The 27,398-nt window shown below is 41.3% G+C and overlaps 2 protein-coding genes and 1 long non-coding RNA gene across 5 annotated transcripts in view; 1 reads left to right on the forward strand and 2 right to left on the reverse strand.

Annotated features, from left to right (window-relative positions):
- rab2a (RAB2A, member RAS oncogene family) overlaps positions 1-6,777 on the reverse strand; it is a 33,648-nt gene extending 26,871 nt beyond the window's left edge. Inside the window, exon 1 of the mRNA XM_044218797.1 lies at positions 6,551-6,777. Coding sequence (XP_044074732.1) covers positions 6,551-6,596 — 46 coding nt within the window. The 5' untranslated portion in view covers positions 6,597-6,777. The remainder of the gene's footprint in view (positions 1-6,550) is intronic.
- On the reverse strand, positions 1,505-4,313 carry LOC122886502. The gene is made up of 3 exons (XR_006380377.1): positions 4,202-4,313; positions 4,008-4,114; positions 1,505-3,696 (listed from the first exon to the last, which is right to left on the reverse strand). It is a non-coding gene; the product is annotated as an uncharacterized LOC122886502 (long non-coding RNA).
- A 15,866-nt stretch (positions 6,778-22,643) lies between the features above and the next one.
- Positions 22,644-27,398, forward strand: part of ca8 (carbonic anhydrase VIII) — a 36,178-nt gene continuing 31,423 nt past the window's right edge. Inside the window, exon 1 of one of the 3 annotated variants that reach the window (XM_044219368.1) lies at positions 22,644-23,046. In XM_044219368.1, the coding sequence (XP_044075303.1) occupies positions 22,974-23,046 (73 nt within the window). In that variant the 5' untranslated portion in view covers positions 22,644-22,973. The remainder of the gene's footprint in view (positions 23,047-27,398) is intronic. The other 2 variants (XM_044219367.1, XM_044219366.1) reach the window with 2 other exon arrangements.

The raw sequence follows: 27,398 nt of genomic DNA on the forward strand, positions 1-27,398 counted from the left end.
TAAGCTCAGGCTGCAGCACAATAGTTACTGAAAGGCTGCGTGGTGTGTTTGCTAGCACAGAAAAGAAATAAAAAGTCCCTGTTTATGTAACGTTACTTACTATGCCGTCTTCTACTCTTCACAGCAGAACTCAGGTCCAGACTGTGAAAAACTAACGTTAGCTAGATAGCAGCTATGAGTCATTGTGATTCTTTTCTCAGTGGCGGAAAAAAAAAATCACAAGAGATTCTGATTGAGATCTGATTGCTTTGATTACCCTACCTGCAGCTGCCAGCTCTGCAGCTCCAAAACATATTTGGGAAACCTCCGGTTTTAGGCTATCTTAATTGACTTTAGCCTGACTTGTAGCTGGTAACTAGCTAGCTGTTCACAGCCCACTAGCTGTAAAGACTGACAATTACACCTTGAGGTGGACGACCAGTCCAAGCCTTTTACTTCAAAAGTTTACAAACTATTTTTTGTAAACCGTGTCACAGCTCTTGTCAGATTTATTTGTTTTTGGAATATGACTTTTAAAAACCAAAGAAGTATTGTTTCTGAATGTTTATTTGTTTTATAGTGTATGTATTGTTAATTTATGTGCAAAAATGATTATGAGTTGTAAGAGCTCTGTCTCCCTCATGTCTTTGTGTGTCTCATACAAAGTGGCTTAGGAGACAAACCAATGGCGATGGCAGTCGGGAGCAATTTGGGGTTCAGTGTCTTGACCATGTGGGCTGGGGAAAGCTGGGATTGAACCGCCGACCTTCTGATTGGTAGACGACCCGCTCTACCACCAAACCACAGCTTCCCCTAACAATAACAATCTAGCATTTCCTATCGCATCCTAATGAGGCATCAATAAGCGACTCATTTCGGCAGGATATTACAGGCGGTTTTACTTCATTTACATTCATCAGCTAATGGCTTGCGCTGCAGATGTGTTTGAATGTTCAGCAGGCAAATGAGATACTGCTCTGCTCACTTACAGCAATAACCTGTAGCTTAGCAAGGTCAGCAGATTGCACCGCAATCCCTGCTGAGGAATCTGACAGGAAGTCTGTCCTCCTACAGTAACTACTACTGAGGTGCCTTCAAGCATGGCAATTGAGCTGTAGCCACAATACTGCCAAATGACAGTCGTCCCTGCGGCCGACAGTAGGGGACTAGGGATTTGTGGTACCTGAACTTCCAGTCTTAAAATACTAATATGGGGCTTATTGTGGTCTAGGGATCTAAAACGTTGCCATGTATCACAATGTTCCTGGTTGAAGTTCAAGGGACCTTTGTTGCATATTTGTTAAATACACTGAAATAGTGACTTTATTTCAATCATGAGCTGAAGACGTCTTGCCAAGTTGGGTTTACAAGACACACTCATTTTGACATATTCCTAAACAAAATTTGAGATAAAAAAAGCAAAGGACACTTGACCAGGCTTTAAAGAAAAGCCTGCTTTGGATATCAATTTCCTCATTCACAGTTTTGGTTTTAATTTTTATTATTTGTGCATGTCTAGTTTTAGGTTTCAGTTGTAGTTAGTTTATTTGAATTGAAATACACATTACTACAGACAGTACAAAGAAATTCTAAATGTATGATGTAAGTATAGACTACGTCTGTCTAAATACAAGCGTTTCTAGGATGACTTGTTCCACACGTTAACAACAGTTTTAACAAGTGACAGGTGGAAGCGTAACACTATGTAAGCAGATATTAGCCAGATATATTAAACTGAATGTAGCAATAGTCGATTAGAAGTGGCACTGTCCAAGAAAAGTGCAAGGAGGAACTGTCACCACACCACCACTGGACTGTAGGCTCCTAAGGGTTCATGTTGTGAAACTTTTGTAAGGGCAGATACATACACTGTACAACTGACCCAGGATCATCAGTGACCAAATGGAGGGTTTGCTCATGTTTTCTCACGCAATAGTTTTAATGTTGAATATTCAATTTAATTAAGTTAAAGTATTGTTTTTATCGTTGCATTAACCTTTACATGTTTAGGAACATTTTCCCAATGAACTCTAGGTCCCTCAGAGAAATGTCTGTGCTTCTCCTAGTTACCTGTGATCCAAAATGCACCTCAAATTTTTGAAAATGGGGTCAAACCTCTTTAAAAAGTGGTAAGTCGCTGGAAATGTGCAGACTTACAGGCAGCGTTTCATAGAACAGAGTTTATTTTTGGAGGTTAAATCATGTACAGAGACTATAATTTTCTTTCGGTCAGTCTGTCTTTCTGCCAACCAGATATGTGGACAGGCTGGCTAGCTAAAGAGAAAACCCAACCTAAAACAGAATTCACATCCATTTTTTCTATTGACCAGGACAGTTCAATCAATAATTATTTACTTCTAGAACTCCTAGCTACTGCCTCATCATAGAGGAACGTCTCTCCTCAAGTCATGGCACAGTTCCACTGACACTGAATTAGGTGCTGAATATGTCTTTCATTTTTTTTATTAGTATTATTTTAGGGATTTTTTGTCTTTTTTCTTAGACAGCATACAGTAGAGAGCTGTCAGGAAATAAGGAGGGAGGGACACACATTAAAGTTCGCCAGCCATACTCAAATTGAGGATGTTGCAATTATATTGCGAGCGTCTTAAACCTCCAGTCCACCAGGATGCCCCAGGCAGTACTGCTTTTTAACTCATTTCACATTTCAGAAAGCATCAATCACAAATTGAGAATCAGTTCCTCCATTAAAAAATCCTAGCTGCACTATAGGCATGTATGTGGTTTTTAAAATTATTAGGAAACAGTGATATGAAAAGGAATATTTTGGATTATAACTTTCCAGACTATGTCACACAGACTGACCAGTTTAGTTCAAGGATCTAGGCCTACTAAAATATCAGAGGTATACCTCGCGGTATAAGAACTGGTTAAGAAAAGGCAACTGGGAACTGTTGGTCTTGGAAATTGGGGATATACTGTTATTTACTTTGATGTATCAGGACTAAACATGGCAGTTATTAGGGTACAAACAGACACACCCAACTGATTCCACACTATGTAGGCCATGACTAGCCTCAGATAATGATGGACAGATAACACCTGGCTGTATAAAATAACAGCCAGTGAATCTCCATTAGTCTGCAGGAGGTTGAGATAAGGACCTGACAGGTTATATTATAAAAAAAAAAAAAGGTAGGAGTGCAGAATTATGGCAAAATAAAAATAGTCCTTACAGGTTCCTAATATGATCTGTGTTTATTTTCTATACATGTAGAATGTCAACCAACGTAACTGTTGATGTCTTTGTGGACAGAAATCACATGATCCAATATTAACAAACATCCTCCAACAAACTGACCGCTCCTTCAGATATTTGCATGCCTGCAGCTTTGGGTATTATCATTTCCAGAGCTGTAGCATTGGCCTGCCTTATGGCTTGATTATTAAGATTTAGAAACTGGAAGTAGGACAAGTCAACCCTCTTCAAAATATGGATACAGGAAGTGATATTTATATTATTACAACTCAATAAAATATGATTTGTTGAGACATGGACTGTTTGTTGCTCGTGTAAAATAACTGAGAATCTCATCTGGAAATATTCTGTTACTGCTGTGAAAAATAGTTTCTCTTTTTATCTTCAATTATTTCTCAGTGTACATTGATGTGTCTCTTGATCCAATGTGTCAGGGTACAGCCAGACGGAACACGGCCAAATAGTGTGGGATTAGGTTAAGTGATGAACTGCCTCCTCTGCGCAGAACAAAACAAAACATTCGGAGTACTTAAACCCTGTTTTTACTGAGACAGTTATATCTGTTATCATGCCATCTCTAATCTTAATAACAAAAACCTTTTAAGGAAGATTTACATTGGGAACAACAAGTAAGCCAACTAGGTTTGTGCTTGGCAAAATAGGGTTCGGAAGCATGGATCTCTGACAAGCTCCCAAGCACTCCCCACCCAAATTAGTGCTACCACACAGTGACCGTATAGAAATGGCTGTTTTGATCAAACTCAACTTAGGCTTCATCCTTTTCCTTGGAAATATCAAAACCACTCACCTGTACTGTGCCATAACAATTTTCTGGCAACTGTGTTTGTGAAAGCCAACAGCTGTACAATTTCTGTCTTTCCTTCCTTCCTTTCCATTCAAAAAATATAACAGGACCTATGATGTCAAAGGTAAACATGCTGTTGTCACCTCCATTTCCAACATGAGAAAAATGTAAAGACGGGCAACAATTAAAGGAGAAACCTGAATAAAAGAGTGGAGAAACATATCAGATGCAGATGCTTCCGTGCACCAGGGCTCACCGAACAGTTTGGTGTGTATGAACATGATGTGAATAGGATGCTCCGGCCTTTACAGTCACCAGATCTCAACCCAGTTTCACACCTATGGAAGATTTTGGACCAACGTGTAAGACAACGCTCTCCACCACCATCTCCATAACATCAAATTACATCATTTAAACTTTCGTCTTCAAATCCACTTAGTGATGTCTGTGACTGTCTCTGATGCTATATGTCCTTTAGTTATGTCTGGCTATGTTTTTCTTTCTATCTGCTGTACTCGGGTCTCTCTTGATCCCAATGATGATCTGATTAAATAAAGGTTGTGTATATAAATGAGGAAATATCTGGTGGAGGAATGGTGTTCATCCCTCCAACAGAGTTCCACAGACTTGGCAAGGAGCACTGAAGCTGTTCTGGAGGCTCGTGGTGGCCTGAGTCCATACTAAGACACTTCATGTGGGTTTTTCATTTGTCACCCATCTGTACTGTGTGGATGCACGTAATCTCTGCACTGTTTAAAAGGACTGGTTAAGGACTGTTGCTTGTGGAAGGGCTTCAGCACAAGAGAGAAAGGTTTTGGATTTTCTGGCAACCCACAATGATATTTAGGAGCAGTTGTAATGCTACTGGTCATATACTGACCACCCTGAACATGTGTATCTATTGGATGTGCACAAAATAACATGCACACCTGTACAATTTAATGCAATTAAACACATCAGCTCTGCAATAAAAACAATCTTTGTGAAATGTAACATTTTGGCCCTGCAGCCCCTTCTTCCATCCTGTACATATTGTATATATGAAACATGTAAAGAAACATATGTACAACAGATACTCTACATACCAAAACAGACATTTTTTAATATATTTTTCACAGGTTTCAATACCAAAAGATATTTAGTGGTAGTTAATAACGAAAACATGTTATTGCAACAATCATTGTACTTTCTCATTTTGCTGAGGATCCCTTGAAATGCATAAAAAAAAAGCCTGGGCCACACATGACCAAATTAGAAAAACAAACTGCAATGCTCAGTGGACTATACAGAGTATTTCTGGTGTAGACATACATGTAATCAAGCTAGGACCTTGGCTGCAGCTCTTTTCAGCACTCGCTACTATAGATAAACAGCAGCAGCAGGCAAAACATGAACCTGTTTTGCAATAACACCTTAGTTCAGCCCACCACAGTCTTCACCTAAAATAAATGAACACGTATGTCTTCCCAATATGTTTCATTAACATTCACTATAAAAAAATGTTTTCTTGGTTTGGACTAACAAACTAACTATACTAACAAAGTTAACAAATAAATGCATGAAAAAAATATTTCATAATAATTTAATTGTTGCTTTCTTGACTGGAGACACCTGTTTTGGTATTAACTGTATGTTTGGCCCAAGTCTTTGGTTTGGCTTCCTGTATTGAACACATTTCTCACTCTACCTCAGATGACGGTCTGGTTTTCTAACACTGGTGCTACATCATTATAATACAGCAGTATTGCAAAATGCACCTGCTGCCATACTGCAAGCTAACTGAGCAGGCCCCTCATCAGGACAGCCAGCTAACAGTAAACAGATGACAACATTAACTACTGCTCCACTGGTTTTCCACACAGCGATGCTAGACGATAGAAAAACTTACAATTTAGGGGAAAAAAAACAAAAAAACAAAAACAGGAGGAAATCCAACAACGACTCCAATTCGTGCAACAGAAATATGGTCAGAAATACCAAATGCTCTACATTACGCCATTTTAGGGAATATTAGACTTTAGCTTGACGTTCTGGCCTTCTTTGAGAAGCTAAGCTAATGTAAACTGTGTTATTTGATGATGCACCCCCAACAAAAAGAAAGGAATTGTATGGTTATCTGCTTAATGTAACCAGATCTAAGGAACCGTTCATTTGCTGCCGTGACAGCTGTTTGCTAAATATTTAGTGGAACAGCTAATGCTAGCTAGGCAGTTAGCTGAACTAGCAAGCGGTGGCTAACACCCCCACCCTCGACGCAAACGGACAAAAGGCCCAACATCTATCTAACGTTACCAGTGTCAACAACTGCTACGCCAACGTAGTTTAGGAAAAGCTTGTGTTAGGGTGTCTATATTTAATTTTATGGAACTGTCAGAGTGTTTTAAACATTATCCAAATATGTTAACAGTGTAGAATTGGAACTGTCATCCCACACCTTGCGTCTCTGCTTTTACCACGTCATTGGACTATCCAACACTGCGGAAATACACCGCTAGGCGCTAGCTGAATGCTAACTGGCAGTCTAGCTGGCACTTGCTGCAGCTTACCCGTGTCTCCGATGATGATGTATTTGAAGAGGTACGCATACGCCATGGCCCCTGGTTTGTGGAGTCAGCTGTCTCGACCGTTACACCTTCGTTAAACCAACCGTGAACCGTGTGAAAAAGGTATCTGACAGCTTGTTAGCCTGTTTTTCTCTGTCGGCGCTGAGGAAGGAACAATAAACAGCCAGAGCCTCAGCTCTACGTCACACGGTCCGCCCTCGCCACGCTACAGTATGATGTCTTCAGGGTTTCCTCGGAAACTTGATGATGTGCTTGATTACTCTCTTTATTGAAATAACTAAATGGGTCAATTGGTGTGGCACTTTCCATACGTAAGCCAAACAGCTGAGCCCAAATTTGATAATATAACTCTTATTGTAAGAGACAGAAAACATCAAACAAATATTGTCATGAAATTATTGGGAAACGGTTACAAGACAAGTCTAAAATCACTCTGGCGGCCCCTAGCGGCTGTATTGTTCATTGCAGCCTACAACAAAAATTTGATGGGCAGAGCTGAAAATACAGAAGTCATCCCATTTTTTTTTCACGATTTAAAAAACCCCCAACTGTTTTTGTGTGGGGAGCACAATGCAAATTCTACTCCTTACCGCAGCAGGTTCCTAATATGATCTGTGTTTATTTTCTATACATGTAGAATGTCAACCAACGTAACTGTTGATGTCTTTGTTGACAGAAATCACATGATCCAATATTAACAAACATCCTCCAACAAATTGACCGCTCCTTCAGATATTTGCATTTGCATACCCAGCTTTGGGTATTATCATTTCCAGAGCTGTCGCATTGGCCTGCCTTATGGCTTGATTATTAAGATTTAGAAACTGGAAGTAGGACAAGTCAACCTTCTTCAAAATATGGATACAGTAAGTGATATTTATATTATTAGAACTCACTAAAATATGATTTGTTGAGACAAAAACCCCCAACTGTTTTTGTGTGGGGAGCACAATGCAAATTCCACCTAGGATTCTATAATAATAATGTAATGGTAGTAGTAATATTAATATCAATAAACTAATAATAATAGTAATAATAGGAATGATAGTGATAAGAGTAATGATGACAATAATAGTAACAAGACCAATAACAACAACTGTAGTAGCAGTTGTCGAGCAGGAACATGGGGGCAGCAGGTGGCCCACAACCACAGATCCAGACTCTGCAGCTCCGGAGGCAGAAATACCTGCTGAAATCGACAGAAGGAGAGAGGAGAGAAACTAGGAAGCACAAAACTACGGGAGAGAGAAGATGTCGAGTTAGTAACATGCAGTAATGGGATAAAAATGCATACAGAGGGAGAGGGAGAGGAGGAGAGAGGAAAGAGGTGCATCATGGGAAGTTTCCTGGCAGTCTAGGCCTATAGCAGCATAACTAAGGGATGGTTCAGGACTCACCCAAGCCAGCCCTAACTATAAGCTTTATCAAAAAGGAAAGTCTTAAGCCTACTCTTAAATGTGGAGATGGTGTCTGCCTCCCAAACCCAAACTGGGATCTGATTCCACAGGAGAGGAGCTTGATAACTGAAGGCTCTGGCTCCCATTCTACTTTTGGAGACCCTAGAAACCACAGGTAACCCTGCATTCTGGGAGTGCAGTGTTCTAGTCGGGTATGAGCTCTTTAAGATATGATGGTACCTGACCATTAAGGGCTTTATAGGTGAGGAGAAGGATTTTAAATTATATTCTGGATTTTACAGGGAGCCAGTGCAGAGCAGCTAATATTGGAGAAATGTGATCTCTTTTCCTAGGTCTTGTCAGTACACATGCCGCAGCATTCTGGATCAACTGGAGAGTCTTAAGGGACTTATTCGGGCAGCCTGATAATAAGGAATTGCAATAGTCCAGCCTAGAAGTAACAAATGCATGGACTAGTTTTTCAGCGTCATTTTGAGACAGGATGTGCCTGATTTTTATAATGTTACGTAGGTGAAAGACGGCAGTTCTTGAAGTTTGTTTTATGTGGGAGTTAAAGGACAAATCCTGATCAAAGATATCTGCGAGGTTCCTTACGGTGGTGCTGGAGGCAGAGTCAGAGTTTAACATCAGAAAACTGCAGGTCATCCAGGTCTTTATGTCCTTAAGGCATGCTTGTAGTTTAGCTAACTGGTTAGTTTCATCTGGCCTGATCGATAGATATAACTGCATATCATCCGCATAACAATGAGAGTTTATGGAGTGTTTCCTAATAATATTGCCTAGAGGAAGCATATATAAGGTGAATATGTAAGTATGAGTATGTGTATGTAGGTGAGTATGAAAATGCCAACCCTTTTCATACAAAATGCCATTTTCTTCAGATTTAACAGCTTTTGTGAGCAAGTACACAAAATCATAGTTTACATTAATAGCAAACAGGGCTGTGTCTGAGGTGAATATCTGTAGACCTGATAGAAGCTGCACTTAGTGGTACGACTGCTAAGGGGTGTGTTTTACTTTGAGCTGTATTTACTGTACAATCTGAATGTATGTAGGTGTGTGTGTCTACTCCTTATGTTGACAATTCTGTCAAAGAAAAGGGTTCCTCAAGTCCTTTTTTAACTTAACCCACTCTCTGTAACATACACATATGACACACATGCACACACATTAAAACTGACTAAAACTAAGGTGGTCAACAATGCAGATTCTACCTTTGATTCAAGCCAGCATCTATGGAATCAACTTAAAAGCTCTCAGACATTAAGCTCAGAAACAATATAGACCTTTAGCTCAAAGCAACAGACAGCTGTGTTTACAGCATGTGTTAAACCTGCGTTAGGTTACAGGTAGATTCCTAAAACTGACAAACCGACTACCAGATAAAAAAATTACAAAAAGCTAAGGAATCATATGACCTAGTCAAATGTCTGAACTTTAAAAGTAACACTGAATTTTAAGCACAATGAGGTCTGAGGAGAGACTTTGTAAGTATGACTCAGCCGCTGCACAGAGGAGTTATAGCTTTGAGAAAATCAGCTGACGTTAGACTTTGAGATTGTGGGTTCGGTAAGGTGAGTGGTTAACAGCTTCATCATCATGGACGTCAGATATATCTGAGAATGTGAGATGGCTGGTTTAAATCTCCCTTCACTGCCAAATTATGCTTTTTTTTTTGTTTTCCCTGTGTCAAAAGATTGTATCAGCCTTTCAGTCTACTACTACTCTAATTTTATTTTACGATGTCATTTACTTCATAAAACACTATCCTGTCCTTCTCTGAAGCCAGCATTATAGCACCAATATTTTTTTATTATTACCAACAATTTCCTTGTGGAGACCAAAACCAACAATGAATTCATCCTGCTAACAAGTCTGTGTCCCACCAGAGTTGGAACACTGGTCCACAATAGGTGATTGAAAGCAGGACAGGCTTCTCTTGCTGACATTTCCTTGGCCAGTTGTCATGGTTACAGTAGTGGACAAACTGCTGTAAACTAGACCGTACTCTTTAATATTATAAAGAGTACGGTCTAGACCTGCTCTATAGGAAAAGTGCAATTCATAACTTCTGTTATGAATTGTTCGTTATATAAAATTGAATTGAACTTCTAGCCATTTCATGTATTGATCCTGCATCTAAACTGCTTCAATAATGAAGACAACATTTTCTTCTATGACATACAACTAGAACTGTCTCTAAATGTCTCTAAACCAATTATTGACTTATGTCCTCTTATGGAGCAAAAACGTGACATTAGGGAAGAATTGTACACAAAGAATGTTCATTGCAAAATAAGAAACTTGCTTCTTCTTTCTTGCTCATATCTGACCAGAAACACCAAAAATGCCATAAGACCATTTCACATTCAGCACAGATTCAAATATAATATTATTGCTAAACATATATACAGTATATCCAGCGGTGGAGGAAATATTCAGATCTTTCTCTTAAGTAAAAGTTATAAGTAAAAGTCCTGCATTGAAAATATTACTTAAGTAAAAGTATGTAAGTATGATCAGGAAAATGTACTTAAAGTATTAAAAGTAAAAGTACTCAATGCAGAAAAATGGCCCATGTAATGGATATACTATTACATAGCATATCATTTAATTATTAATACTGATGCATTAATTTAAAAGCAGCACTTTACTGTTGTAGTTGGTCGAGGTGGAGTTGGTTTTGCATTATTTTGTATCGGACTGCAACTAATGATTATTTTCAATTAATCTCCTGATTTTTTTCTCACTTAAGTGTTTGACTGGTTTGTAAAAGTTCTGTAGTGAGAAATGCCCACAGCTACCCAGAGCCCAAAGCGACACCTACACAATGCTCGTTTTGTCCAACAACAGTCCAAATCTCAAAATTATTAAAAATAGATGAACTTATTATTAAAATAATTCAAAGGAAAAGCAGCAAATCCTCACATTTGAGAAACTGGAACCATGAAATTACTTTAATGATTTTTAAAATACTTGTCAATTCATTTTTCTGTACGATTAATCTACTAACCATCTCAGCTCTACTTGGATATACTGTTGGGTACGTAGTTTAATCCATAACAAAGCATCATATTTAATGAGCTCTTCATAAGTTTTGTATGCAAAAATCTTATTTGTAAAGTAACTAGTAACTAAAGCTGTCAAATAATTGTAGTGGAGAAAAAGTATAATATCTACCTCTGAAATGTAGTGGAGTCAAAGTATAAAGTGGCATGAAAAGAAAATATTTAAGTACTAAGTAAAGTACAAGTATCTCAGATTTGTACTTAAGTGCAGTACTTGAGTGAAAGGTACTTCATTACTTTTTTACCACTGAGTATATCCCAGTTAATGATGATAGGTCAGCATAGTAACCTACAATATGCACTTTTAACTACATTAAATGTTATTAAAAACAAATGATGAACAGTGAATTTAGTCAAAGGTGAGTTACAAATTGGAAATTGTGCAAAGAAGTGTTTATCTTGTGAATGTGTGTAGGAAGCACTTTAGATAAAAGATATAAAATACACTAAGAGATGGAAATCTAATGGTTTCAAAAAATAATAATTTAAAAAAGTCATAGCTGCAAATAACCGATGGTAAAAAAACTGAAATTGGTACACTTTACAAGAAGCCAGTATGATGTTGGTCTATACCACCATTGTAGTGACCCAAGCTGAAACAGCCACTTGATGGCAGCAAGTATACTGTACAGCGTGAAGTTATTGCAACATACAGTAGGTAGCGCAAAAAAATAAACTACAAAAAAAATATATAACCATCTCAAAAGGAATAATGGAAAGTAAATAGTCTGAACAGTCAAAAAGGCAGCAATAATTAAACCCCTTCTGCAGGTGAGCTGCAGTGGCTCATCATTTCCTGCAGAGAGAAGCAGAGTGCCAAGGGTCTGTGTGTGTACCTGATTGTGTGTGTGTTTATTTATTGGTTTATCTAACAGAGACAGTGCACATAAATAAATGTGAAATAAATCTTTAGTCCCAGATGTTACAATGTCATCCTAAAAAAAGAATATAAGATTAACATTACAAAAGTTACTCTAATCATTTATAAGAGTTACGAGCAACAATAAAATCAATATTAGCAAAACATATCCTACAGGACACCATAATACAACACTGTCAGTGTACCAACTAAAACATGCAACACAAAATCAATGGGAAATATTAATGTTAATAGAAATATGCACTAAATAAATACTAACTAAATACAGCCCATATACTGTGTGTGTGTGTGTGTGTGTGTGTGTGTGTGTGTGTGTGTGTGTGTGTGGTGCCAGTGGGCCACCCTCATCTCACCCGCCTTGCCAACGGAATATGATAAAATATGTGTACACACACTGTTTACCTCAAAATGTATTCCATTGATTGAGGAGTGTAGCCTTTGTGGAAGCCAATTTTATTTCATCAGCTGAGCTAATAAATATCTAACTAATCTGGGGTGCTGGTTATGTCATTGTCTTACTATTTGCTCTTGTATGTTTTCTTTTAATGTTTTTTTATATGCCATCAACCTGCAAGGGACAGCAGATGAAAATGAGCCTCTATGGCTAAATCTGGCACATTTACATGATGGACCCAAGTACTCATGTTAATTAACTTGCATTGTCCCTTCTTAAATTAAATAAACATACAACATTCTAATACGTCTCAGCTGAGACCACAGGCCAGTTCATATTCACTAAATCTACAAAGAATGTAAAATCATGAGCAGTGGTGTTCTAAACAGAAATATACAGTGAGGTGGGACTGCATGCTGCCATCTTACATGGGTATGGAACTATTTTCCCTGCATGAAGCTGCTCACAACAAATGTGTGGATTATATATATTTTTTTTGGCGCTTTGAGCACCACAAGCCGAGATATCTCCAAAGCTCACACCAAAACAATGTAGATGGATAAGTAGCACTACAGGAAAGAGGAAAAATATGGATTTTTGAACAGTAAAAACAATTCACTCATCTGATCCTACTAGATAGGTTTTTGATATGCTTAATATAGACTCAAAAATACAGACATCATTAGCTTTATGACTTTAATTTGCTTATTAACAGTTAACTTTGGTAATGCTTTAATAAAATGGAGACATTTAAGTGTGGTATTGTGTCAGAACTTTCCAATGGATAATCTGAACCACCCACATGTGCAAAAGTAGTGGGGCCTTCTCAGATGCTTTTGCTATTTTATGAAATATTTAAGTAGTAAATAAAAGGCAATTTTTCATGTGCATGCGTGTGCGTGCATGAGAACGTGTGCGTGTACTTTAGTGTGTAGTTATTTGTGTGTATTTCTCACTCCCGGCATCCCTCTTCCTTTCCCAGGCATTTGGCCTGACCCAGAATGGCAGGATGGTTAAAACATGTCCCAACGTGCATTATTCTTAGGTCTTCATTTGGTTTTTTAACAAATGTAATGAATGAATTTAATGAATATACTACAATCCATGATCTTTAGGTGGGGGTGCTGAAGCGTCCCAAAGGTAAACAGGAGGTAGAGGGGTGTAGGTCATAAAGTGAAAAGTGTCGTAAAGCAGACCAAAGGCACAAAACGAGGCAACTAGAAATAACTGCAACAATCCTTAGCTCGGCCAGGAGAGGCGCCGTACAAGTGTACGGAGACAATCTGGCACCGGTGGTGTGGGAGAGCCAGGTATTTATGCTGTGGAGACTGATGAGTAACTGGCGTCAGGTGTGCCGGTGATCAGCAGCAGCCGGGGGACCAGGGAGCCAGACCAGAAGACACACACACACACACACACACACACACACACACACACACACATCTTGAAACGAACAGAGGACACACAAGAAACACAAGGAGAGGAGCGCACACAGGAGCACGCCGGGGTCGGAAGGGCATGGTGGCTGACTATGACAAAGAAAGAGACCACAACGTGACCCCATTTATGTTTTATTACCCAGAATGGCAAGATGGTTAAAACATGTATTATCCTTAGATCATCATTTGTTTTAACGAATGTAATGAATGAGTTTAATAAATATACTTCAGTCTACTCACCAAATCGATCCATCCAGGAGCTGCTGCTGTTGTTGCTATTGTTCTGGGAGTTTGGAAAATAATTAGGTATGTTGTGAGTCTGTAATACGTGACACCACGCATAAGACCGTGAAACTGCACAAAACATATGTGGCATATTAGAACATACATATGTACAACTTTTAAAATAATAATAATAAAACTTTATTTATAGAGCATTTATCAAAACAAAGTACAAAGTGCTTCACAACAAAAGAAATAAAATACCACAGTGAATGATGAAATATAAAGAAATAAAACACACAAAAGCAATAAAATAAACAGCCAGTTCAGGTAAAATCAGGATCTGCTTTCAGATAAAAATGTGTTTTGAGAAGAGACTTAAACGAAGACACTGACTCAGACAACCTAATGTCTTCAGGCAGGTTGTTCCAGAGCCTCGGGGCCCTGATGGCAAAAGCTCTGCCCCCCTTAGTTTTCATCCTGGACTCAGGAACAGACAGGAGACACCTACCCAAAGATCTCAAACTACGTGAAGGTTTATAAGGGATTACAAGGTCTAAAATATAGTCTGGAGCCAGGCCATGAAGAGCCTTAAAAGTAATCAACAAGATCTTAAAATCAATCCTGAAACAGGGAGCCGATGTAAAGAGGCTGAAACAGGTGTGGTCGTACTTCTTGGTCCTGGTTAACAGCCTAGTAGCTGAGTTCTGTACAGTCTGCAGTCGTTTCAGAGTTTTTTGATTAAGACAGTCATCCCACCATACTAAAAAGCCAGTGGTATACCAGGCTGACCATTCTTCAGGAGTTATGGGGCACTGTTGTCAAGGATACCCCTACCTGAGAAGTGCAAAACAGAGTTGGCCAAACATTGTCCAACAAGAATGTAGGATTCGGGGTCCTTAACAGATGTCTCTACTCGGTAGGTCTCCTCGTGTACTGTTCCTCAGGAACTGTTTAGCGCTTTTCTCTCAGATTTTGTCTCTGAAAAGAAACCAGTCCTCAGCAAAAAAATGTATGTGTGGTGTTGTAGATAGATAAAAAATCTCTCTTGTGTAAAGATATATTATCCCTTGGTCAAACAAGTAGCCCGGAACCCTAAAGTCTTTTTACATTCCATTCATAATGCAAAGACCTGGCTTTTTGGTCTTTGTGATTCAGGAACTTATCCAGGTTTTTAGAAGCAGACTTTTTCTTTTTAGGAGCCATGATCAATTCAGCATCATCAATATTTGTACAATGTTTTGGAGTTAAATTCCAGAAGAGATACCTGTGTTTTCCATGATGGCGATGGTTGCAACACAAATCAAATGAAACGCGCTGCAAAAACACACAACACAACCAAATACACAAACTCATAAAAAAATACTGTTTCTCCAGTCTGATCTGCAGCATGCAGTTACCTCAAGGGAGCAGATTAAAAGAAAAAAGTTTAAAGCATTTTTGAAACTGAAAATTAAGTTAAATTTGAAGGAATTTGAAAAAAATGTTGGAAAACTACAGTTAATCAGCGATAATAACCAGTTCATCAGTGATGACGATTATTTTATCCACTGCTAGGTCAGGACAAGACAGGACCTACTTTTGTACAGTCCATGGTCAGCACCTCTACAGACGCCATTTTAACTACACGACAATGGTGAGCGCGATCACTAAGTTACTCCTCCAAGACTCAACCCTAACTCTGTAAAATCTCTCCTCCAAGATCTGTTTGAGAGGAGAACTTTGGCGGAGAAACTACAGGTGAAAGAGCTGGGCCCAGATCAACCTGACCTCGCAATCAGACAGCAGGCTAGCGAAAAAGGGAAGCAACGTATGCAAGGCTTCTCTCATAGCTGGTCCACCAGAAAGGCCTGGTTAGCTGCATGCTGTCATGCTGATGGCTTATTTTGCTTTTTTTAACAACATGATCCAGCATGGAGCATGGAGAGTTATGGGAGTGAGGGATATGAAGCACCTGTCTGAGAAAGTAAGGAAACATGAGAACACCAGGGCACACATGGATAATTCTGTCAAGCTAACGCTAGCCACATTAAGCAGAATGAGCATCGCTACTCAGCTGGACGGCGGCCACAGGATCTCAGTGAGGAGACACAGTGAGGAGGTGGATAAAAACAGGCCCAATTTATCCAAAATAATCGATTGTGTTTAGTTTTGTGGGGCTCTTGAGTTGGCCTTGCGTGGGCATGATGAGACTGACTCCTTGGACAACCCTGGCATTTTCAGGGGATTGGTGGATTTTGCTGCCTCCCTAGACAGTGTGCTGGAGGAGCACCTTGACAGCTAACTTACCGCATCTCGTGACCACGGTCGTCAAAGCAGCTTGATTAGTGATTTAATACCTGTAAGATAATTACTGCATGAGAGAGTGTAGTGACCAACCCTGGATGTCTTTCCAAAACATAGCCTGTCAACTTTTGGTTTATCAGGCCCCCCCTTAAAAAAATGTGATACTGTGTGACGTGCAACTTTTTAAATATCGAACATCTTTATCATTACAATGCTTGGCCTTCTGTAGCCTATAACTCCGGATATTTCTGGTCTAATAATGCCTATATGATTATCATGCAGGCTAAATGCTGTCTGTCAAGACTGATGGTAGGATAGTAAAGGTTAATATTTGTCATAAACACTATATCTCCTCACAAATCATTAAAATTACTGATGGAATTCCATTTTTTCACTCTGCAAGATCTCGCTAGGCACTTGCAGTGGTCACTCTGAACGCATGCGCAGAGTAGAGCAGCAGCAGAAGTCAGAAACCCACGACATAAACATGAACGGATGATACACGGACCCGACTTCAGTAACTTCATGAGTCACAAACAGTGGCAACAAACTTGACAAGCATGTCCAAGCTGTGTTCAGCACTGTTTTAGTGTCCTCTGGAAACACTTCCGTTGTTGTTTTGTGTGTTTGCAGCGTGTTTGTGTATTTGGTTGTGTTGTGTGTTTTTGTAGCGTGTTTCTGTAACATTATTTGCAGCGTGTTTTCTAAATGCTGCGCATGTGTTGTCAAATTATTGAAGATATTTTTAGATTTGCTTGTGCTTTGTCCATTTGCACTTTTTTTTAAGGTGCAGTGCGTTTGCCCTTGTCGGTCACCGTATTTATTGGATGACGTGCCTCAATATCGATTTTGTTTCATCATTGTATCATTCTGTGTTTAAGAAAAGATGATATCATATTAACTATCCTCAGCCACATATTCTTGGAAATATAAAATTAATTGAGCAACTTTCCATTTTACAATCACAGGCTATAAAATGCCTTTTGTTAAAAGAGATAGTGATGTTTGGAGCCCTATGTATGTCTTTCGAATGAATAGTGCTTTCACAAATTAGGCGGCACAGGCCCATCCGTCCCTATGCGTATGAACTGCAGTCCATGTTCTACTTTTAGATCCAGTGTGGAAACAGGGGAGCTCGCCTGCATTTCGAGGGCTCTGAGGATAATTTCATGATAAGGAATGTGGGGCAATTAACATCAGCAGCCTGGAGGATGTAGATTAATAAGGAAAGAAATTTAATCAAGGAAGAACATTAGGGACCATGAACTATTTATCCCCCTTTACCTTTTGCATATGCTTTTGAACAAATAACCCAAAAACTGAATACATCTTTACCATGTCATGGCTAGTCACCATGCAGTGTGATCCCTGCAGTATACTGTGCAATCTTCCCTCTCCCTGTGTGTCTTGTGTTTCCTCCGTTTGTCTGTAGTGTATGTCTGTGTGTGTGTGTGTGTGCTCCGGCTTCCCAGGCTTCCACCTGCTGCTGATCACCGACGCACCTGTCGTCAATCATCATCAGTCTCCACAGCATAAAGACCGGGCTCTTCCTCATCTCCAGTGCCAGATCGTCTCCATATATCTGTACGAGCATATGTAACAGCCCCTCGCTTCACACAGTTAAGTACTGTAGTAGCGCTGTCTTGTAATCTCGTGTTTGGTAATCTCTGGTTTGCTTTTGCCGCAGACATCCCTCTCGCCGGTGATCACAGCCACGTCACCTCACGGATTTCTGCTAACCTGTTCACCCGTCTTGTTCCTGCTCTGCTAGCTAACCAGCGGTCTCCCTGCACTACCAGATACCAGTGAACTTCCTGCTCTGCGAGCTAACCAGCGGACTGCCTGCTTTGCTAGCTAACCAGCGGTCTCCCGGCTCGGCAAGTTTACCAGCAGTCTCCCAGCTGGCCAGAGAATTCTGTCCTCGATTCCACCTGTGAAACCTCCGGGCTACTCAGAGCCAGCTCACCTCGCTCTACGGATCCGTGGCCGGCCTCACATCGCTACCCGCCGTTCTTGTGCCGGAGCAGTCCGCGCCGGACTGATTCACCTCTTCATCAAGAACTGCAGTGGACGGCTCTGTTTTCTCCCTCCCTCAAGAAAAGACTATATTCTTGCACTTACCGTGGTCTGAATAAATACCGACTTTTTTACTCACTCCTTGTGTTCTGCATTTGTGGGTTCTGACTCGTACATTACGACAGAACGATCTGGCCACAATGGACCCAGCAGACACAAACCCGGAAGTGGCGCCATTCCACCAAGCTCTCACCAGCCAAGGGATTCTTCACAGGCAGCATGAACAGGTCATCCGGGCACTCTCTGATAGCAACCAGGTCCTGGTCACCCAGCTCTCCGCTCCGGTCTCCATGGCTTCCTCCTCGCCGACCACTCCAGCTAATCCACCGTCTTCTCCAGCCCTGCGAGATTCCTACGCTTCGGACCCGGTCCCCTTCACCGGGGACGTAACCAAGTGCCGGGGTTTTTTGCTGCAGTGTTCCTTGGTGTTTTGCCAGTGTCCCGTGACTTTCGCATCGGACCAATCCAAGGTAAACTACATTGTGGGATTACTCCGGGGAAGAGCGTTGGTCAGTGCAGAGTCTATGCACGCTAGCCGACCCCTTTTGTCCTTGTGGAGGATTTTCTAGCAAAGATGAGAAGTGTCTTCGATCATCCTGATGTCGCTAGAAACGCCGGAGGGCGACTGTTACGGATCCGCCAGGGAACCCGGAGCGTAGCAGATTACTCAGTGGAGTTCCGTACACTGGCGGCTGACTTGGGATGGAATGAACCAGCCTTGGCCAGTGCGTCTGAACAGGGACTCAGTGAGGTGATGAAGGACGAGCTGGCAGCTCGGGACGCACCCTTTGGATTGGACGCACTGATATCACTCTGCATTAGAGTGGACAATCGCCTCCGCGAGAGACGCCAGGAGCTCACCAGCCATTCCCTTCCGCCACCGTCACGCAACCTGTCTTCTCCTCCTCATGCCAGACCAGGGACCCAAGCCCAGACTTCAGGGTCACGTGCGCAACCTCAGATGCTTCCTGAATCCAAGCCCATGCAGCTAGGTCGATCTCCTTTGACGCCAGAGGAACACGCCCACCAACGGGCGGCTGGGGACCAAAGGCTCCATCCGTGCGCCTTCTTCTCCTGACGCCTCAACCCTGCCGAGCGGAACTATGACGTTGGGAACCGGGAACTGTTGGTCATAAAACTGCCGTTGGAAGAATGGCGACACTGGCTGGAGGGAGCGGAACAGCCGTTCATTGTATGGATGGACCACAAAAACCTGGAGTATATTCAGACAGCTAAAAGACTCTCCTCCCGCCAAGCACGCTGGGCTATGTTCTTCGGACGCTTCAGTTTTACCCTCACCTATCGTCCCGGCTCCAAGAATATCTAGCCCGACGCCTTATCCCGCCAGGACCACCTCCTGGACCATAACCCTAAACCTGACACGATTCTCCCGTCAACGTGCGTGGTGGCCGCCCTGACATGGGAGATCGAATCGGTGGTCCGGTAGGCACAGCGGAACCAACTGGACCCGGGCGATGGCCCCCCAAATCGTCTGTATGTTCCTGATTCTGCTCGCTCCCAGGTGCTCCAATGGTCCCATAACTCCCGCTTCGCATGCCACCCAGGCATGACTCGCACGCTCTCCTTGATGAAACGCCACTTCTGGTGGTCTACCATGGAAGCGGATACCCAGGCCTTCGTGGCCGCATGTACAGTCTGCTCGCGGCAAGACCTCCCATCGACCACCGGTGGGATTACTTCAACTTCTCCTGGTTCCCAGTCGTCCATAGTCCCACATTGCTGTAGATTTTGTTATCAGGTTACCTCCCTCTCAAGGCAACACAACCATCCTCACCATCATAGATCGGTTCTCAAAAACGGTGCATTTCATCGTACTTCCCCAACTCCCTTCTGCTCGAGAAACTGCAGATATCCTGGTTCAACAGGTTTTTCAGCTCCGTGGTATACCTCTAGACATAGTATTGACCGAGGCCCGCAATTCGTCCCTCAGGTATGGAGAGCCTTCTGTCTAGCCCTGGGAGCCACCATCAGTCTCTCGTCCGGTTTTCATCCCCAATCCAACGGCCAGACGGAAAGGGCCAATCAGCAATCTGGAAGCTTCCTTACGCTGTGTGGCAGCCACCAACCCATCCTCCTGGAGCTCCCAACTTCCCTGGGTTGAGAATGCACACAATTCCCTTACCTGTACTGCTTCTGGTCTCTCTCCCTTCGAATCTTCTATAGGGTATCAGCCCCCACTCTTCCCAGCCCAGGAAAAGGAGTAAGCAGTCCCCTCGGTGCAACATCACCTCCGCCGCTGCCGCAAGATATGGAGAGGGACCAGGGCAGCATTACTCCGATCATCGGAAAAGAATCGCCAGATCGCGGACCAACACAGGCACCAGGTCAGAAAGTTTGGTTATCCTCTAAAAACATACCATTACGCACAGAGTTGAAGAAACTGTCTCCACACTACATTGGTCACTTTACCATTGAACGCATCATCAATCCCTCAGCAGTGAGGCTTAAACTGCCCACCTCCATGAAAGTCCACCCCACCTTTCACGTTTCTCAGTTTTAATAATAATAATAATAATAATAATAATAATAATAATAATAATAATAATAATAATAATAATAATAAAACTTTATTTATAGAGCACTTATCAAAACAAAGTACAAAGTGCTTCACAACAAGAGAAATAAAATACCACAGTGAATGACGAAATAAAATACACAAAAGCAATAAAATAAACAGCTAGTTCAGGTAAAGGTGGCTTTCAATACCTGGTGGACTGGGAGGGATATGGCCCGGAGGAGTGTTCCTGGGGCGTACTGTCATGGTTAGTCACCATGCTGTGTGATCCCTGCAGTATACTGTGCAGTCTTCCCTCTCCCCCTCTCCCCGTGTGTCTTGTGTTTCCTCCGTTTGTCTGTAGTGTATGTCTGTGTGTGTGTGTGTGTGCTCCGGCTTCCCGGGCTTCCACCTGCTGCTGATCACCGACGCACCTGTCGTCAATCATCATCAGTCTCCACAGCATAAAGACCGGGCTCTTCCTCATATCCAGTGCCAGATCGTCTCCGTATACCTGTATGAGCATACGTAACGGCCCCTCGCTCCACACAGTAATCTCTAGTTTGCTTTTGCCGCAGACATCCCTCTCGCTGGTGATCACAGCCACGTCATCTCACGGATTTCTGCTAACCTGTTCACTCGTCTTGTTCCTGCTCTGCTAGCTAACCAGCGGTCTCCCTGCACTACCAGATACCAGCGGTTCTCTGCTCTGCCGGTGAACCAGTGAACTTCCTGCTCTGTGACCTAACCAGCGGACTGCCTGCTCTGCTAGCTAACCAGCGGTCTCCCGGCTCGGCAAGTTTGCCAGCAGTCTCCCAGCTGGCCAGCGAACCAACGGTGTCCTCGACTCCACCTGTGAAACCTCCGGGCCACTCGGAGCCAGCTCACCTCGCTCTACGGATCCGTGGCCGGCCTCACATCGCCACCCGCCATGCTTGTACCGAAGCAGTCCGCCCCAGACTGATTCACCTCTTCATCAAGAGCTGCAGTGGACGGTTCTGTTTTCCCCCTCCCTCAAGAAAAGACTATATTCTTGCACTTACCGTGGTCTGAATAAATACTGACTTTTTTTACTCACTCCTTGTGTTCTGCATTTGTGGGTTCTGACTCGTACATTACGATATACCAACCATCTTTTTAATTCAACCCAGTGGAGATTCAAGAACATTAAAGTATAACAGTGCCTACAGTCTCCTTTGAAATGCGTTAGGGTCTGATGACTGTGCTTTATGAGAATCTGCGCCAAAAGTGAATGTGGGTGTGTTCAATATAGTTTCAGTATCCAGTGTTTCAAAGTTTCTCTGTCCGTCTTGAAGTCATCGAGGTTGGAGAACAGTTTGGCAATTCACTCTCTCTGTCCTGCCGTTTTCTGCCTGTTTTCTCAACCACTGCTGTTTCCTTCACCCAGGGGTGGGACTTTGGCCTCCAACAGAAACACCAGCATGACCTTCCTGCCAGCATTCCAACACACACACCCATACACAATACCACCAGGGTATCCAAAACAGCAGAAAGGTTTACAGAAAATAACATGCAAGTAAAACTACAACCGAGAAACATTAATAATATAACGGAAAGGGGAAAAAATAATTTCAGCAAATGCACTTAAAAGTTAATTTTCATGAATAAAGGGAGCATAGAAGGAAGGTGGATGACAAAAAAATACTGATCCATAATGATTTGGAAGAAAGCCAGATTGAGCGAGCACACCTGCAGTCTGCAGAGTAAAAGAGACAGAGAAAGGAAGAGAGAGAGGCGAGAGAGAAAACAGCAGAGCAAAATGAAGAGAGAGGAAGAGGAGGAGCAACAGAGTAAAGAGAATTACAGAGAGGCAGAGAGCTCCACACACATTAGTTAGTAGCTGTAAGAAGACAAGAGCACGAGAGAGGACATAAAAGGAGAATACAGAAAGAACAGAAACAGGGAGAAAGAAAGAAGAAACTAAAGAAAAGAAAAAGAAGAAATTGAAAGGCTGAGGGAGTTGTTGCTCGGCTAGGAATCCATCCAGCAGACTGCAGAGACTTCAGTTTGTGTCCAAGTGAACGGATAAAACCAGTGTGACTGGGAATCTACTGGGAGACCCACAGTGAGCAGACTGCCAAGCACCATGGCTGACAACGTGACTGAGGAATCAGATTATATCCCAGGGAAAGATGAGCTGGACTGGGGCTACGAGGAAGGTAGGCTGGTCCTCATGTGGAGGGATGATGAGCAATATGTGATGTTAGCTGGTATAAAAAGTTGAGGGTCCAGATGGGTTTTAAAGGGGTCTGAACCCAAAACTTTACGTATAGTCTTTACTTATTGTGTCGGCCTGTTAATTCTGTGGAGTTTTGCAGTGTTGACACATATTGTAGATCCTGGTTATGTGTTAGTACACTGTAAACTGTCTGTCAAAACAAGACATAAAAATTTGTATACTGTTTTTTCAAATGAATAATTGTCTATTTTGCACCCCTCTCTTGCAGATTACTCTAATACGTATAGCTTTTTATTCATGAAAGCTTTTAAATGTGCTGTTTTAAACAATTATGAGGGTGGTCCTTGTTCCTCTGCTGTACAGGAAGAGATGCACTTTATATCAAAGCAGCAACATTAGTTTGTTTAGAATAAATATAAGAAGGTAGAAGAAATATAAGACGTCACATGCTGTACTGAGTGCCTCAACAATATGTGGAGAGCCATCAGTGCAAAACATCAAAAGAATGATACCATATCAACAAAGGTGTTGCTAAAATCAAGACAAACACATAAATAAAACAATAATCACATTAAACAATTCATTATGATATTGGCAGTTTTGCTGTCATGAATTTCTTGAAATATCTGTAATATCTGTGATGGAAATAAAGGGGTACTCCAGCAATTTACAATTGCACTTCTATAAAGTTGGGTGACTCAACAAAAAGATTGGTCAAAATAGAAGCAGCAGTGGTTTTTAATCATTTCAACTTAGCGTCTTGTGAGATCATGTTTTTTTCAGTTTGGCATGGGGGTGGCTCTGTATTCTGCAATTCCAACAAACCTTGGCCGCCATTGCTGATTTGGACACTTCAGCATTGCAGTTGTGAACAAAAAATGGTGCTATAGTTACTGAATTCACCCAAAACTGAAAGCTAAAATCGCTGATTTTTGCTGCAGATTTCAGAGATTTCTCAACAGTGTAATATTTAGCTTCCGTCTGCCATTAGTGGCACACGTAACAGAATTTTACATCAAAAATCCTCCACATTAAACAACAAAATACTTTGTTAGCCCATAACCCTGTTGACATCATCAGGGTTACTTTCTCAGACATGACAAAGCTCCTCCAGAACCACAGACATGGCAGGTAAGATAATCTAAATTGGTGGAGTGCCCCTTTAACTAACTGTCAAGTCAGTTGGTACATTTTTTGGCCTAACAAGATCAGTGGAACGAGACACCGTCCAGCAATTGTGGAAAGGCTTACCTGGAGCTGACTGACGTTAGCTCCAATTAAACTTTTCCACAGACATATGTCTGTCACTGACGCGTAAATATAGTATAAGAATATCAAACTCACTGTCATAGTTATAGTGTGTCATGATATGATATAATGATATAATGAGTTCATTTAGTTTGTGTTGTTTCACTCTTGTCTTCTTATATTGCTGCCTTTACTGAGAATCGAGGGATGCACTGTGATATTGAACTGTAAAATTCTTACTGTAAGTATACTCGATAATATGTAACACTTTGTACGCATGAATTAGACACTAATGTATGGCTTGCAAATACCATCCGTGTCCTGTGGAAACCGTTGGTCCTAAAAGTGATGTTTTCATAAGTAGAGGAATAATGGATCATTGGATGTTCCATCGACACAGATAGTATATTTAAACTTTTACAAATATTTGAATTGCTCTTTAAACGCTATCATTGAGAGAACAATTTTGTGCATGTGAGATCAAAGACTTTCTGCAGGACACTTGTGATATTATAAGTTTAGAAGGTCTTCATTAGAATGGACTCTATTGGAAGAATTGGCTTTGTAAGGGATTACAATGTGAGATCATAAATTCATAAAAGAACATAAAAAATTTTAAGCATTAACTAGAATGCAAAAAGTTATTTATGATTCTTCCAGAAGAATTTATAGACTGGTTATGAAAAAATAACAAGCCTGCGGCAACAGTTAAATAATAGTAAAAACTCGATAAAAGGCAGTGTTGTAGTCAAGACCACCTACATCGAGACCAAGACAAAGCAAAAACTTGCTTTGTGTCACCACATGACCTGTCCCCTCAATTTCCCATGAAGTTAACACTGCATTAATTAGCTTTACATCCCTCAATATATGTTAACTAAATTAGGTAGCTTGCACACCTAGCAAGGGGGCAAATAGCTGGCAAGCAACTGAAACTAGCGCCCTGAAACATACAGTATATACATACCGTAAAACTTAAATTAATAGCCAGGGCTTTTATTTGCTTCAATCACTAAACGAGAGAGAGAGAGAGAGAGAGAGAGAGAGAGAGAGAGAGAGAGAGAGAGAGAGAGAGAGAGAATCTCTGCTGTCAGAGACAGAAAGCAGAGACAGATCCTGACCAAGGACAGGCTCAGTGACCACAAACTGGCAATCGAAACAGGACGACACAAAAAGTCCTGGCACCCAAAAGAAAACAGAATATGTGCTCACTGTTGGACAGGTGAGCTGAGACAGAGATGCACTTCCATCCAATGAAATAAGGAACGTTTACTTCAACAAGTTCAGCTCTGTAATCTCAGATTTCAAAGAGCTAAATGCCCTCTCAAAATTAAAAATACTCCGAGGAGAAGGAGACAGGGCCGATCCTGCTGCCCAGTACATATCAACATGCCACAACCTCAGGGACAGTGAATGACCTACACACACACACACACACACACAAAAATGTTGCCGTGTTTAGTTTTCACTTTTGTATTTTAACTGCAAGTCTACAATTTATTCTTATTATTTTTATCCCATCTTACTTATCTGTATATATTTTAATATCACAATTCTTCTGTTTATGTATGTTTTTATTTCACACATGCTTTGGCAATGTTAAGATCTGTTTCCCATGCCAATAAAGCCCAACTGAGAGAGAGAGAGAGAGACTACCTTAGAAAGGATGAAAACCAAAGGTTACTGTAGTTATTTCAACTTGGATTATTTTTATGAAAAACCATTTTGATTGGTGGACCCTTACGGACTAAAGGAATATAAATAATCAAGGAATGGAAACATATTCTGACTTTATGACCGCTTCAAAGGTAGGGAGTCGCCACTTTGTTCTCTCTTGTTTGCCATGCCAGTAAATATGAATGAATTATACTTTGGTGCTCGTGGTTTCCGTAAAATGAACTGAACGATTGAATTGTGGAGAATCTAACTGATCTAACGATGTGTAGCATTTCCATATTGACAAAAGTTTAAACATTTATATCTACAATCTAAGGAGCTCAGAACTAGCTCAAGCGGGCGACCCAGGTTCTCTGCCGTTTCTGTGTCTGTTTTATTGTAGTTTATTAAATATTTCTGTTTTTATCTGTCTTTAAAAAACACCATTTTCCATAAGCCCTAGACCTTCGAGGGCTAAACGTCACGGCTCGACAAAAGAGACGAGTCCATTGGCGGTTGAAGGTGCTGCAGTTAGCTCAGATATGTTTGTAATAACAGCAGGACAGAGAGGTCCATTTTTCCAGTATTTTACATATTTTTCATGTGGTAGTCATGAGATAAAGGCCAAATTCTCCACACAGTTAATTTCATTGACAGTTGCAGTTCAGTCGTCCTTTGCTGGATGGTTTGCCTTGCAGCCATTTCAGGGTGATGGCTTTTTTGCTAACAGCCAAAAGTATTAATTCATCCTTTGCTATAAATTTATCTGGAATTGTGGGATCTGGGAAAACATGAAGTCCAAAGAGGTTTTGACAGGGCAAAGACTTGCGTAGTTTTGAATGCTAAAATAAGAATTTTCTATACATTATATAGTAAGTCAGTTGGTCAGTAGGATTATAGAGGATTTAGCCATGCGGTCTTCTGCCATCCCAACCAAAACTCATTTGCACAGCCCTTTTATGTGTATTGTAGCTGCAGTGAAACCCTCACTGCCTTTAGTAAATTGTTGTCAAGGCTTTTGTTGCTGAGGAAAGCGGGAATGTGACGGGTCCCCTCACCCCTCATTGCTATGGAGTGAGTAGTGAGTCAGCGCGGAGCGTCTGTCTCGACTGTAGCTGCAGTAGAAGGGCATACTGTGAGGAAAGGAGTTCATTTTCTTGGAGGGACATGGGTACATTGGGTTTTCCTGAAAACGATACTTACCAAATGTGTTTGTTTCCTCCTTTTAAAAACACATTGGGTTCCACACATCTTACAATGGTCTCATTGTGCTGTTAGAGTGATTGTGGTCAGCAAAAAGCTGAAGTGAATCTAGACCAGTGTGTACCTTTGGTGTCACTTAGTATCACTTTCTCTACTCTGAGCTTCTTCACTCTCTGACAGTGCAAGAAAACGTAAGTTGATAGCAACAGTGTTACTCTCTTAACC

This window comes from Siniperca chuatsi, linkage group LG13, assembly GCF_020085105.1.
Source record: "Siniperca chuatsi isolate FFG_IHB_CAS linkage group LG13, ASM2008510v1, whole genome shotgun sequence".
Classification (NCBI taxonomy): domain Eukaryota; kingdom Metazoa; phylum Chordata; class Actinopteri; order Centrarchiformes; family Sinipercidae; genus Siniperca; species Siniperca chuatsi.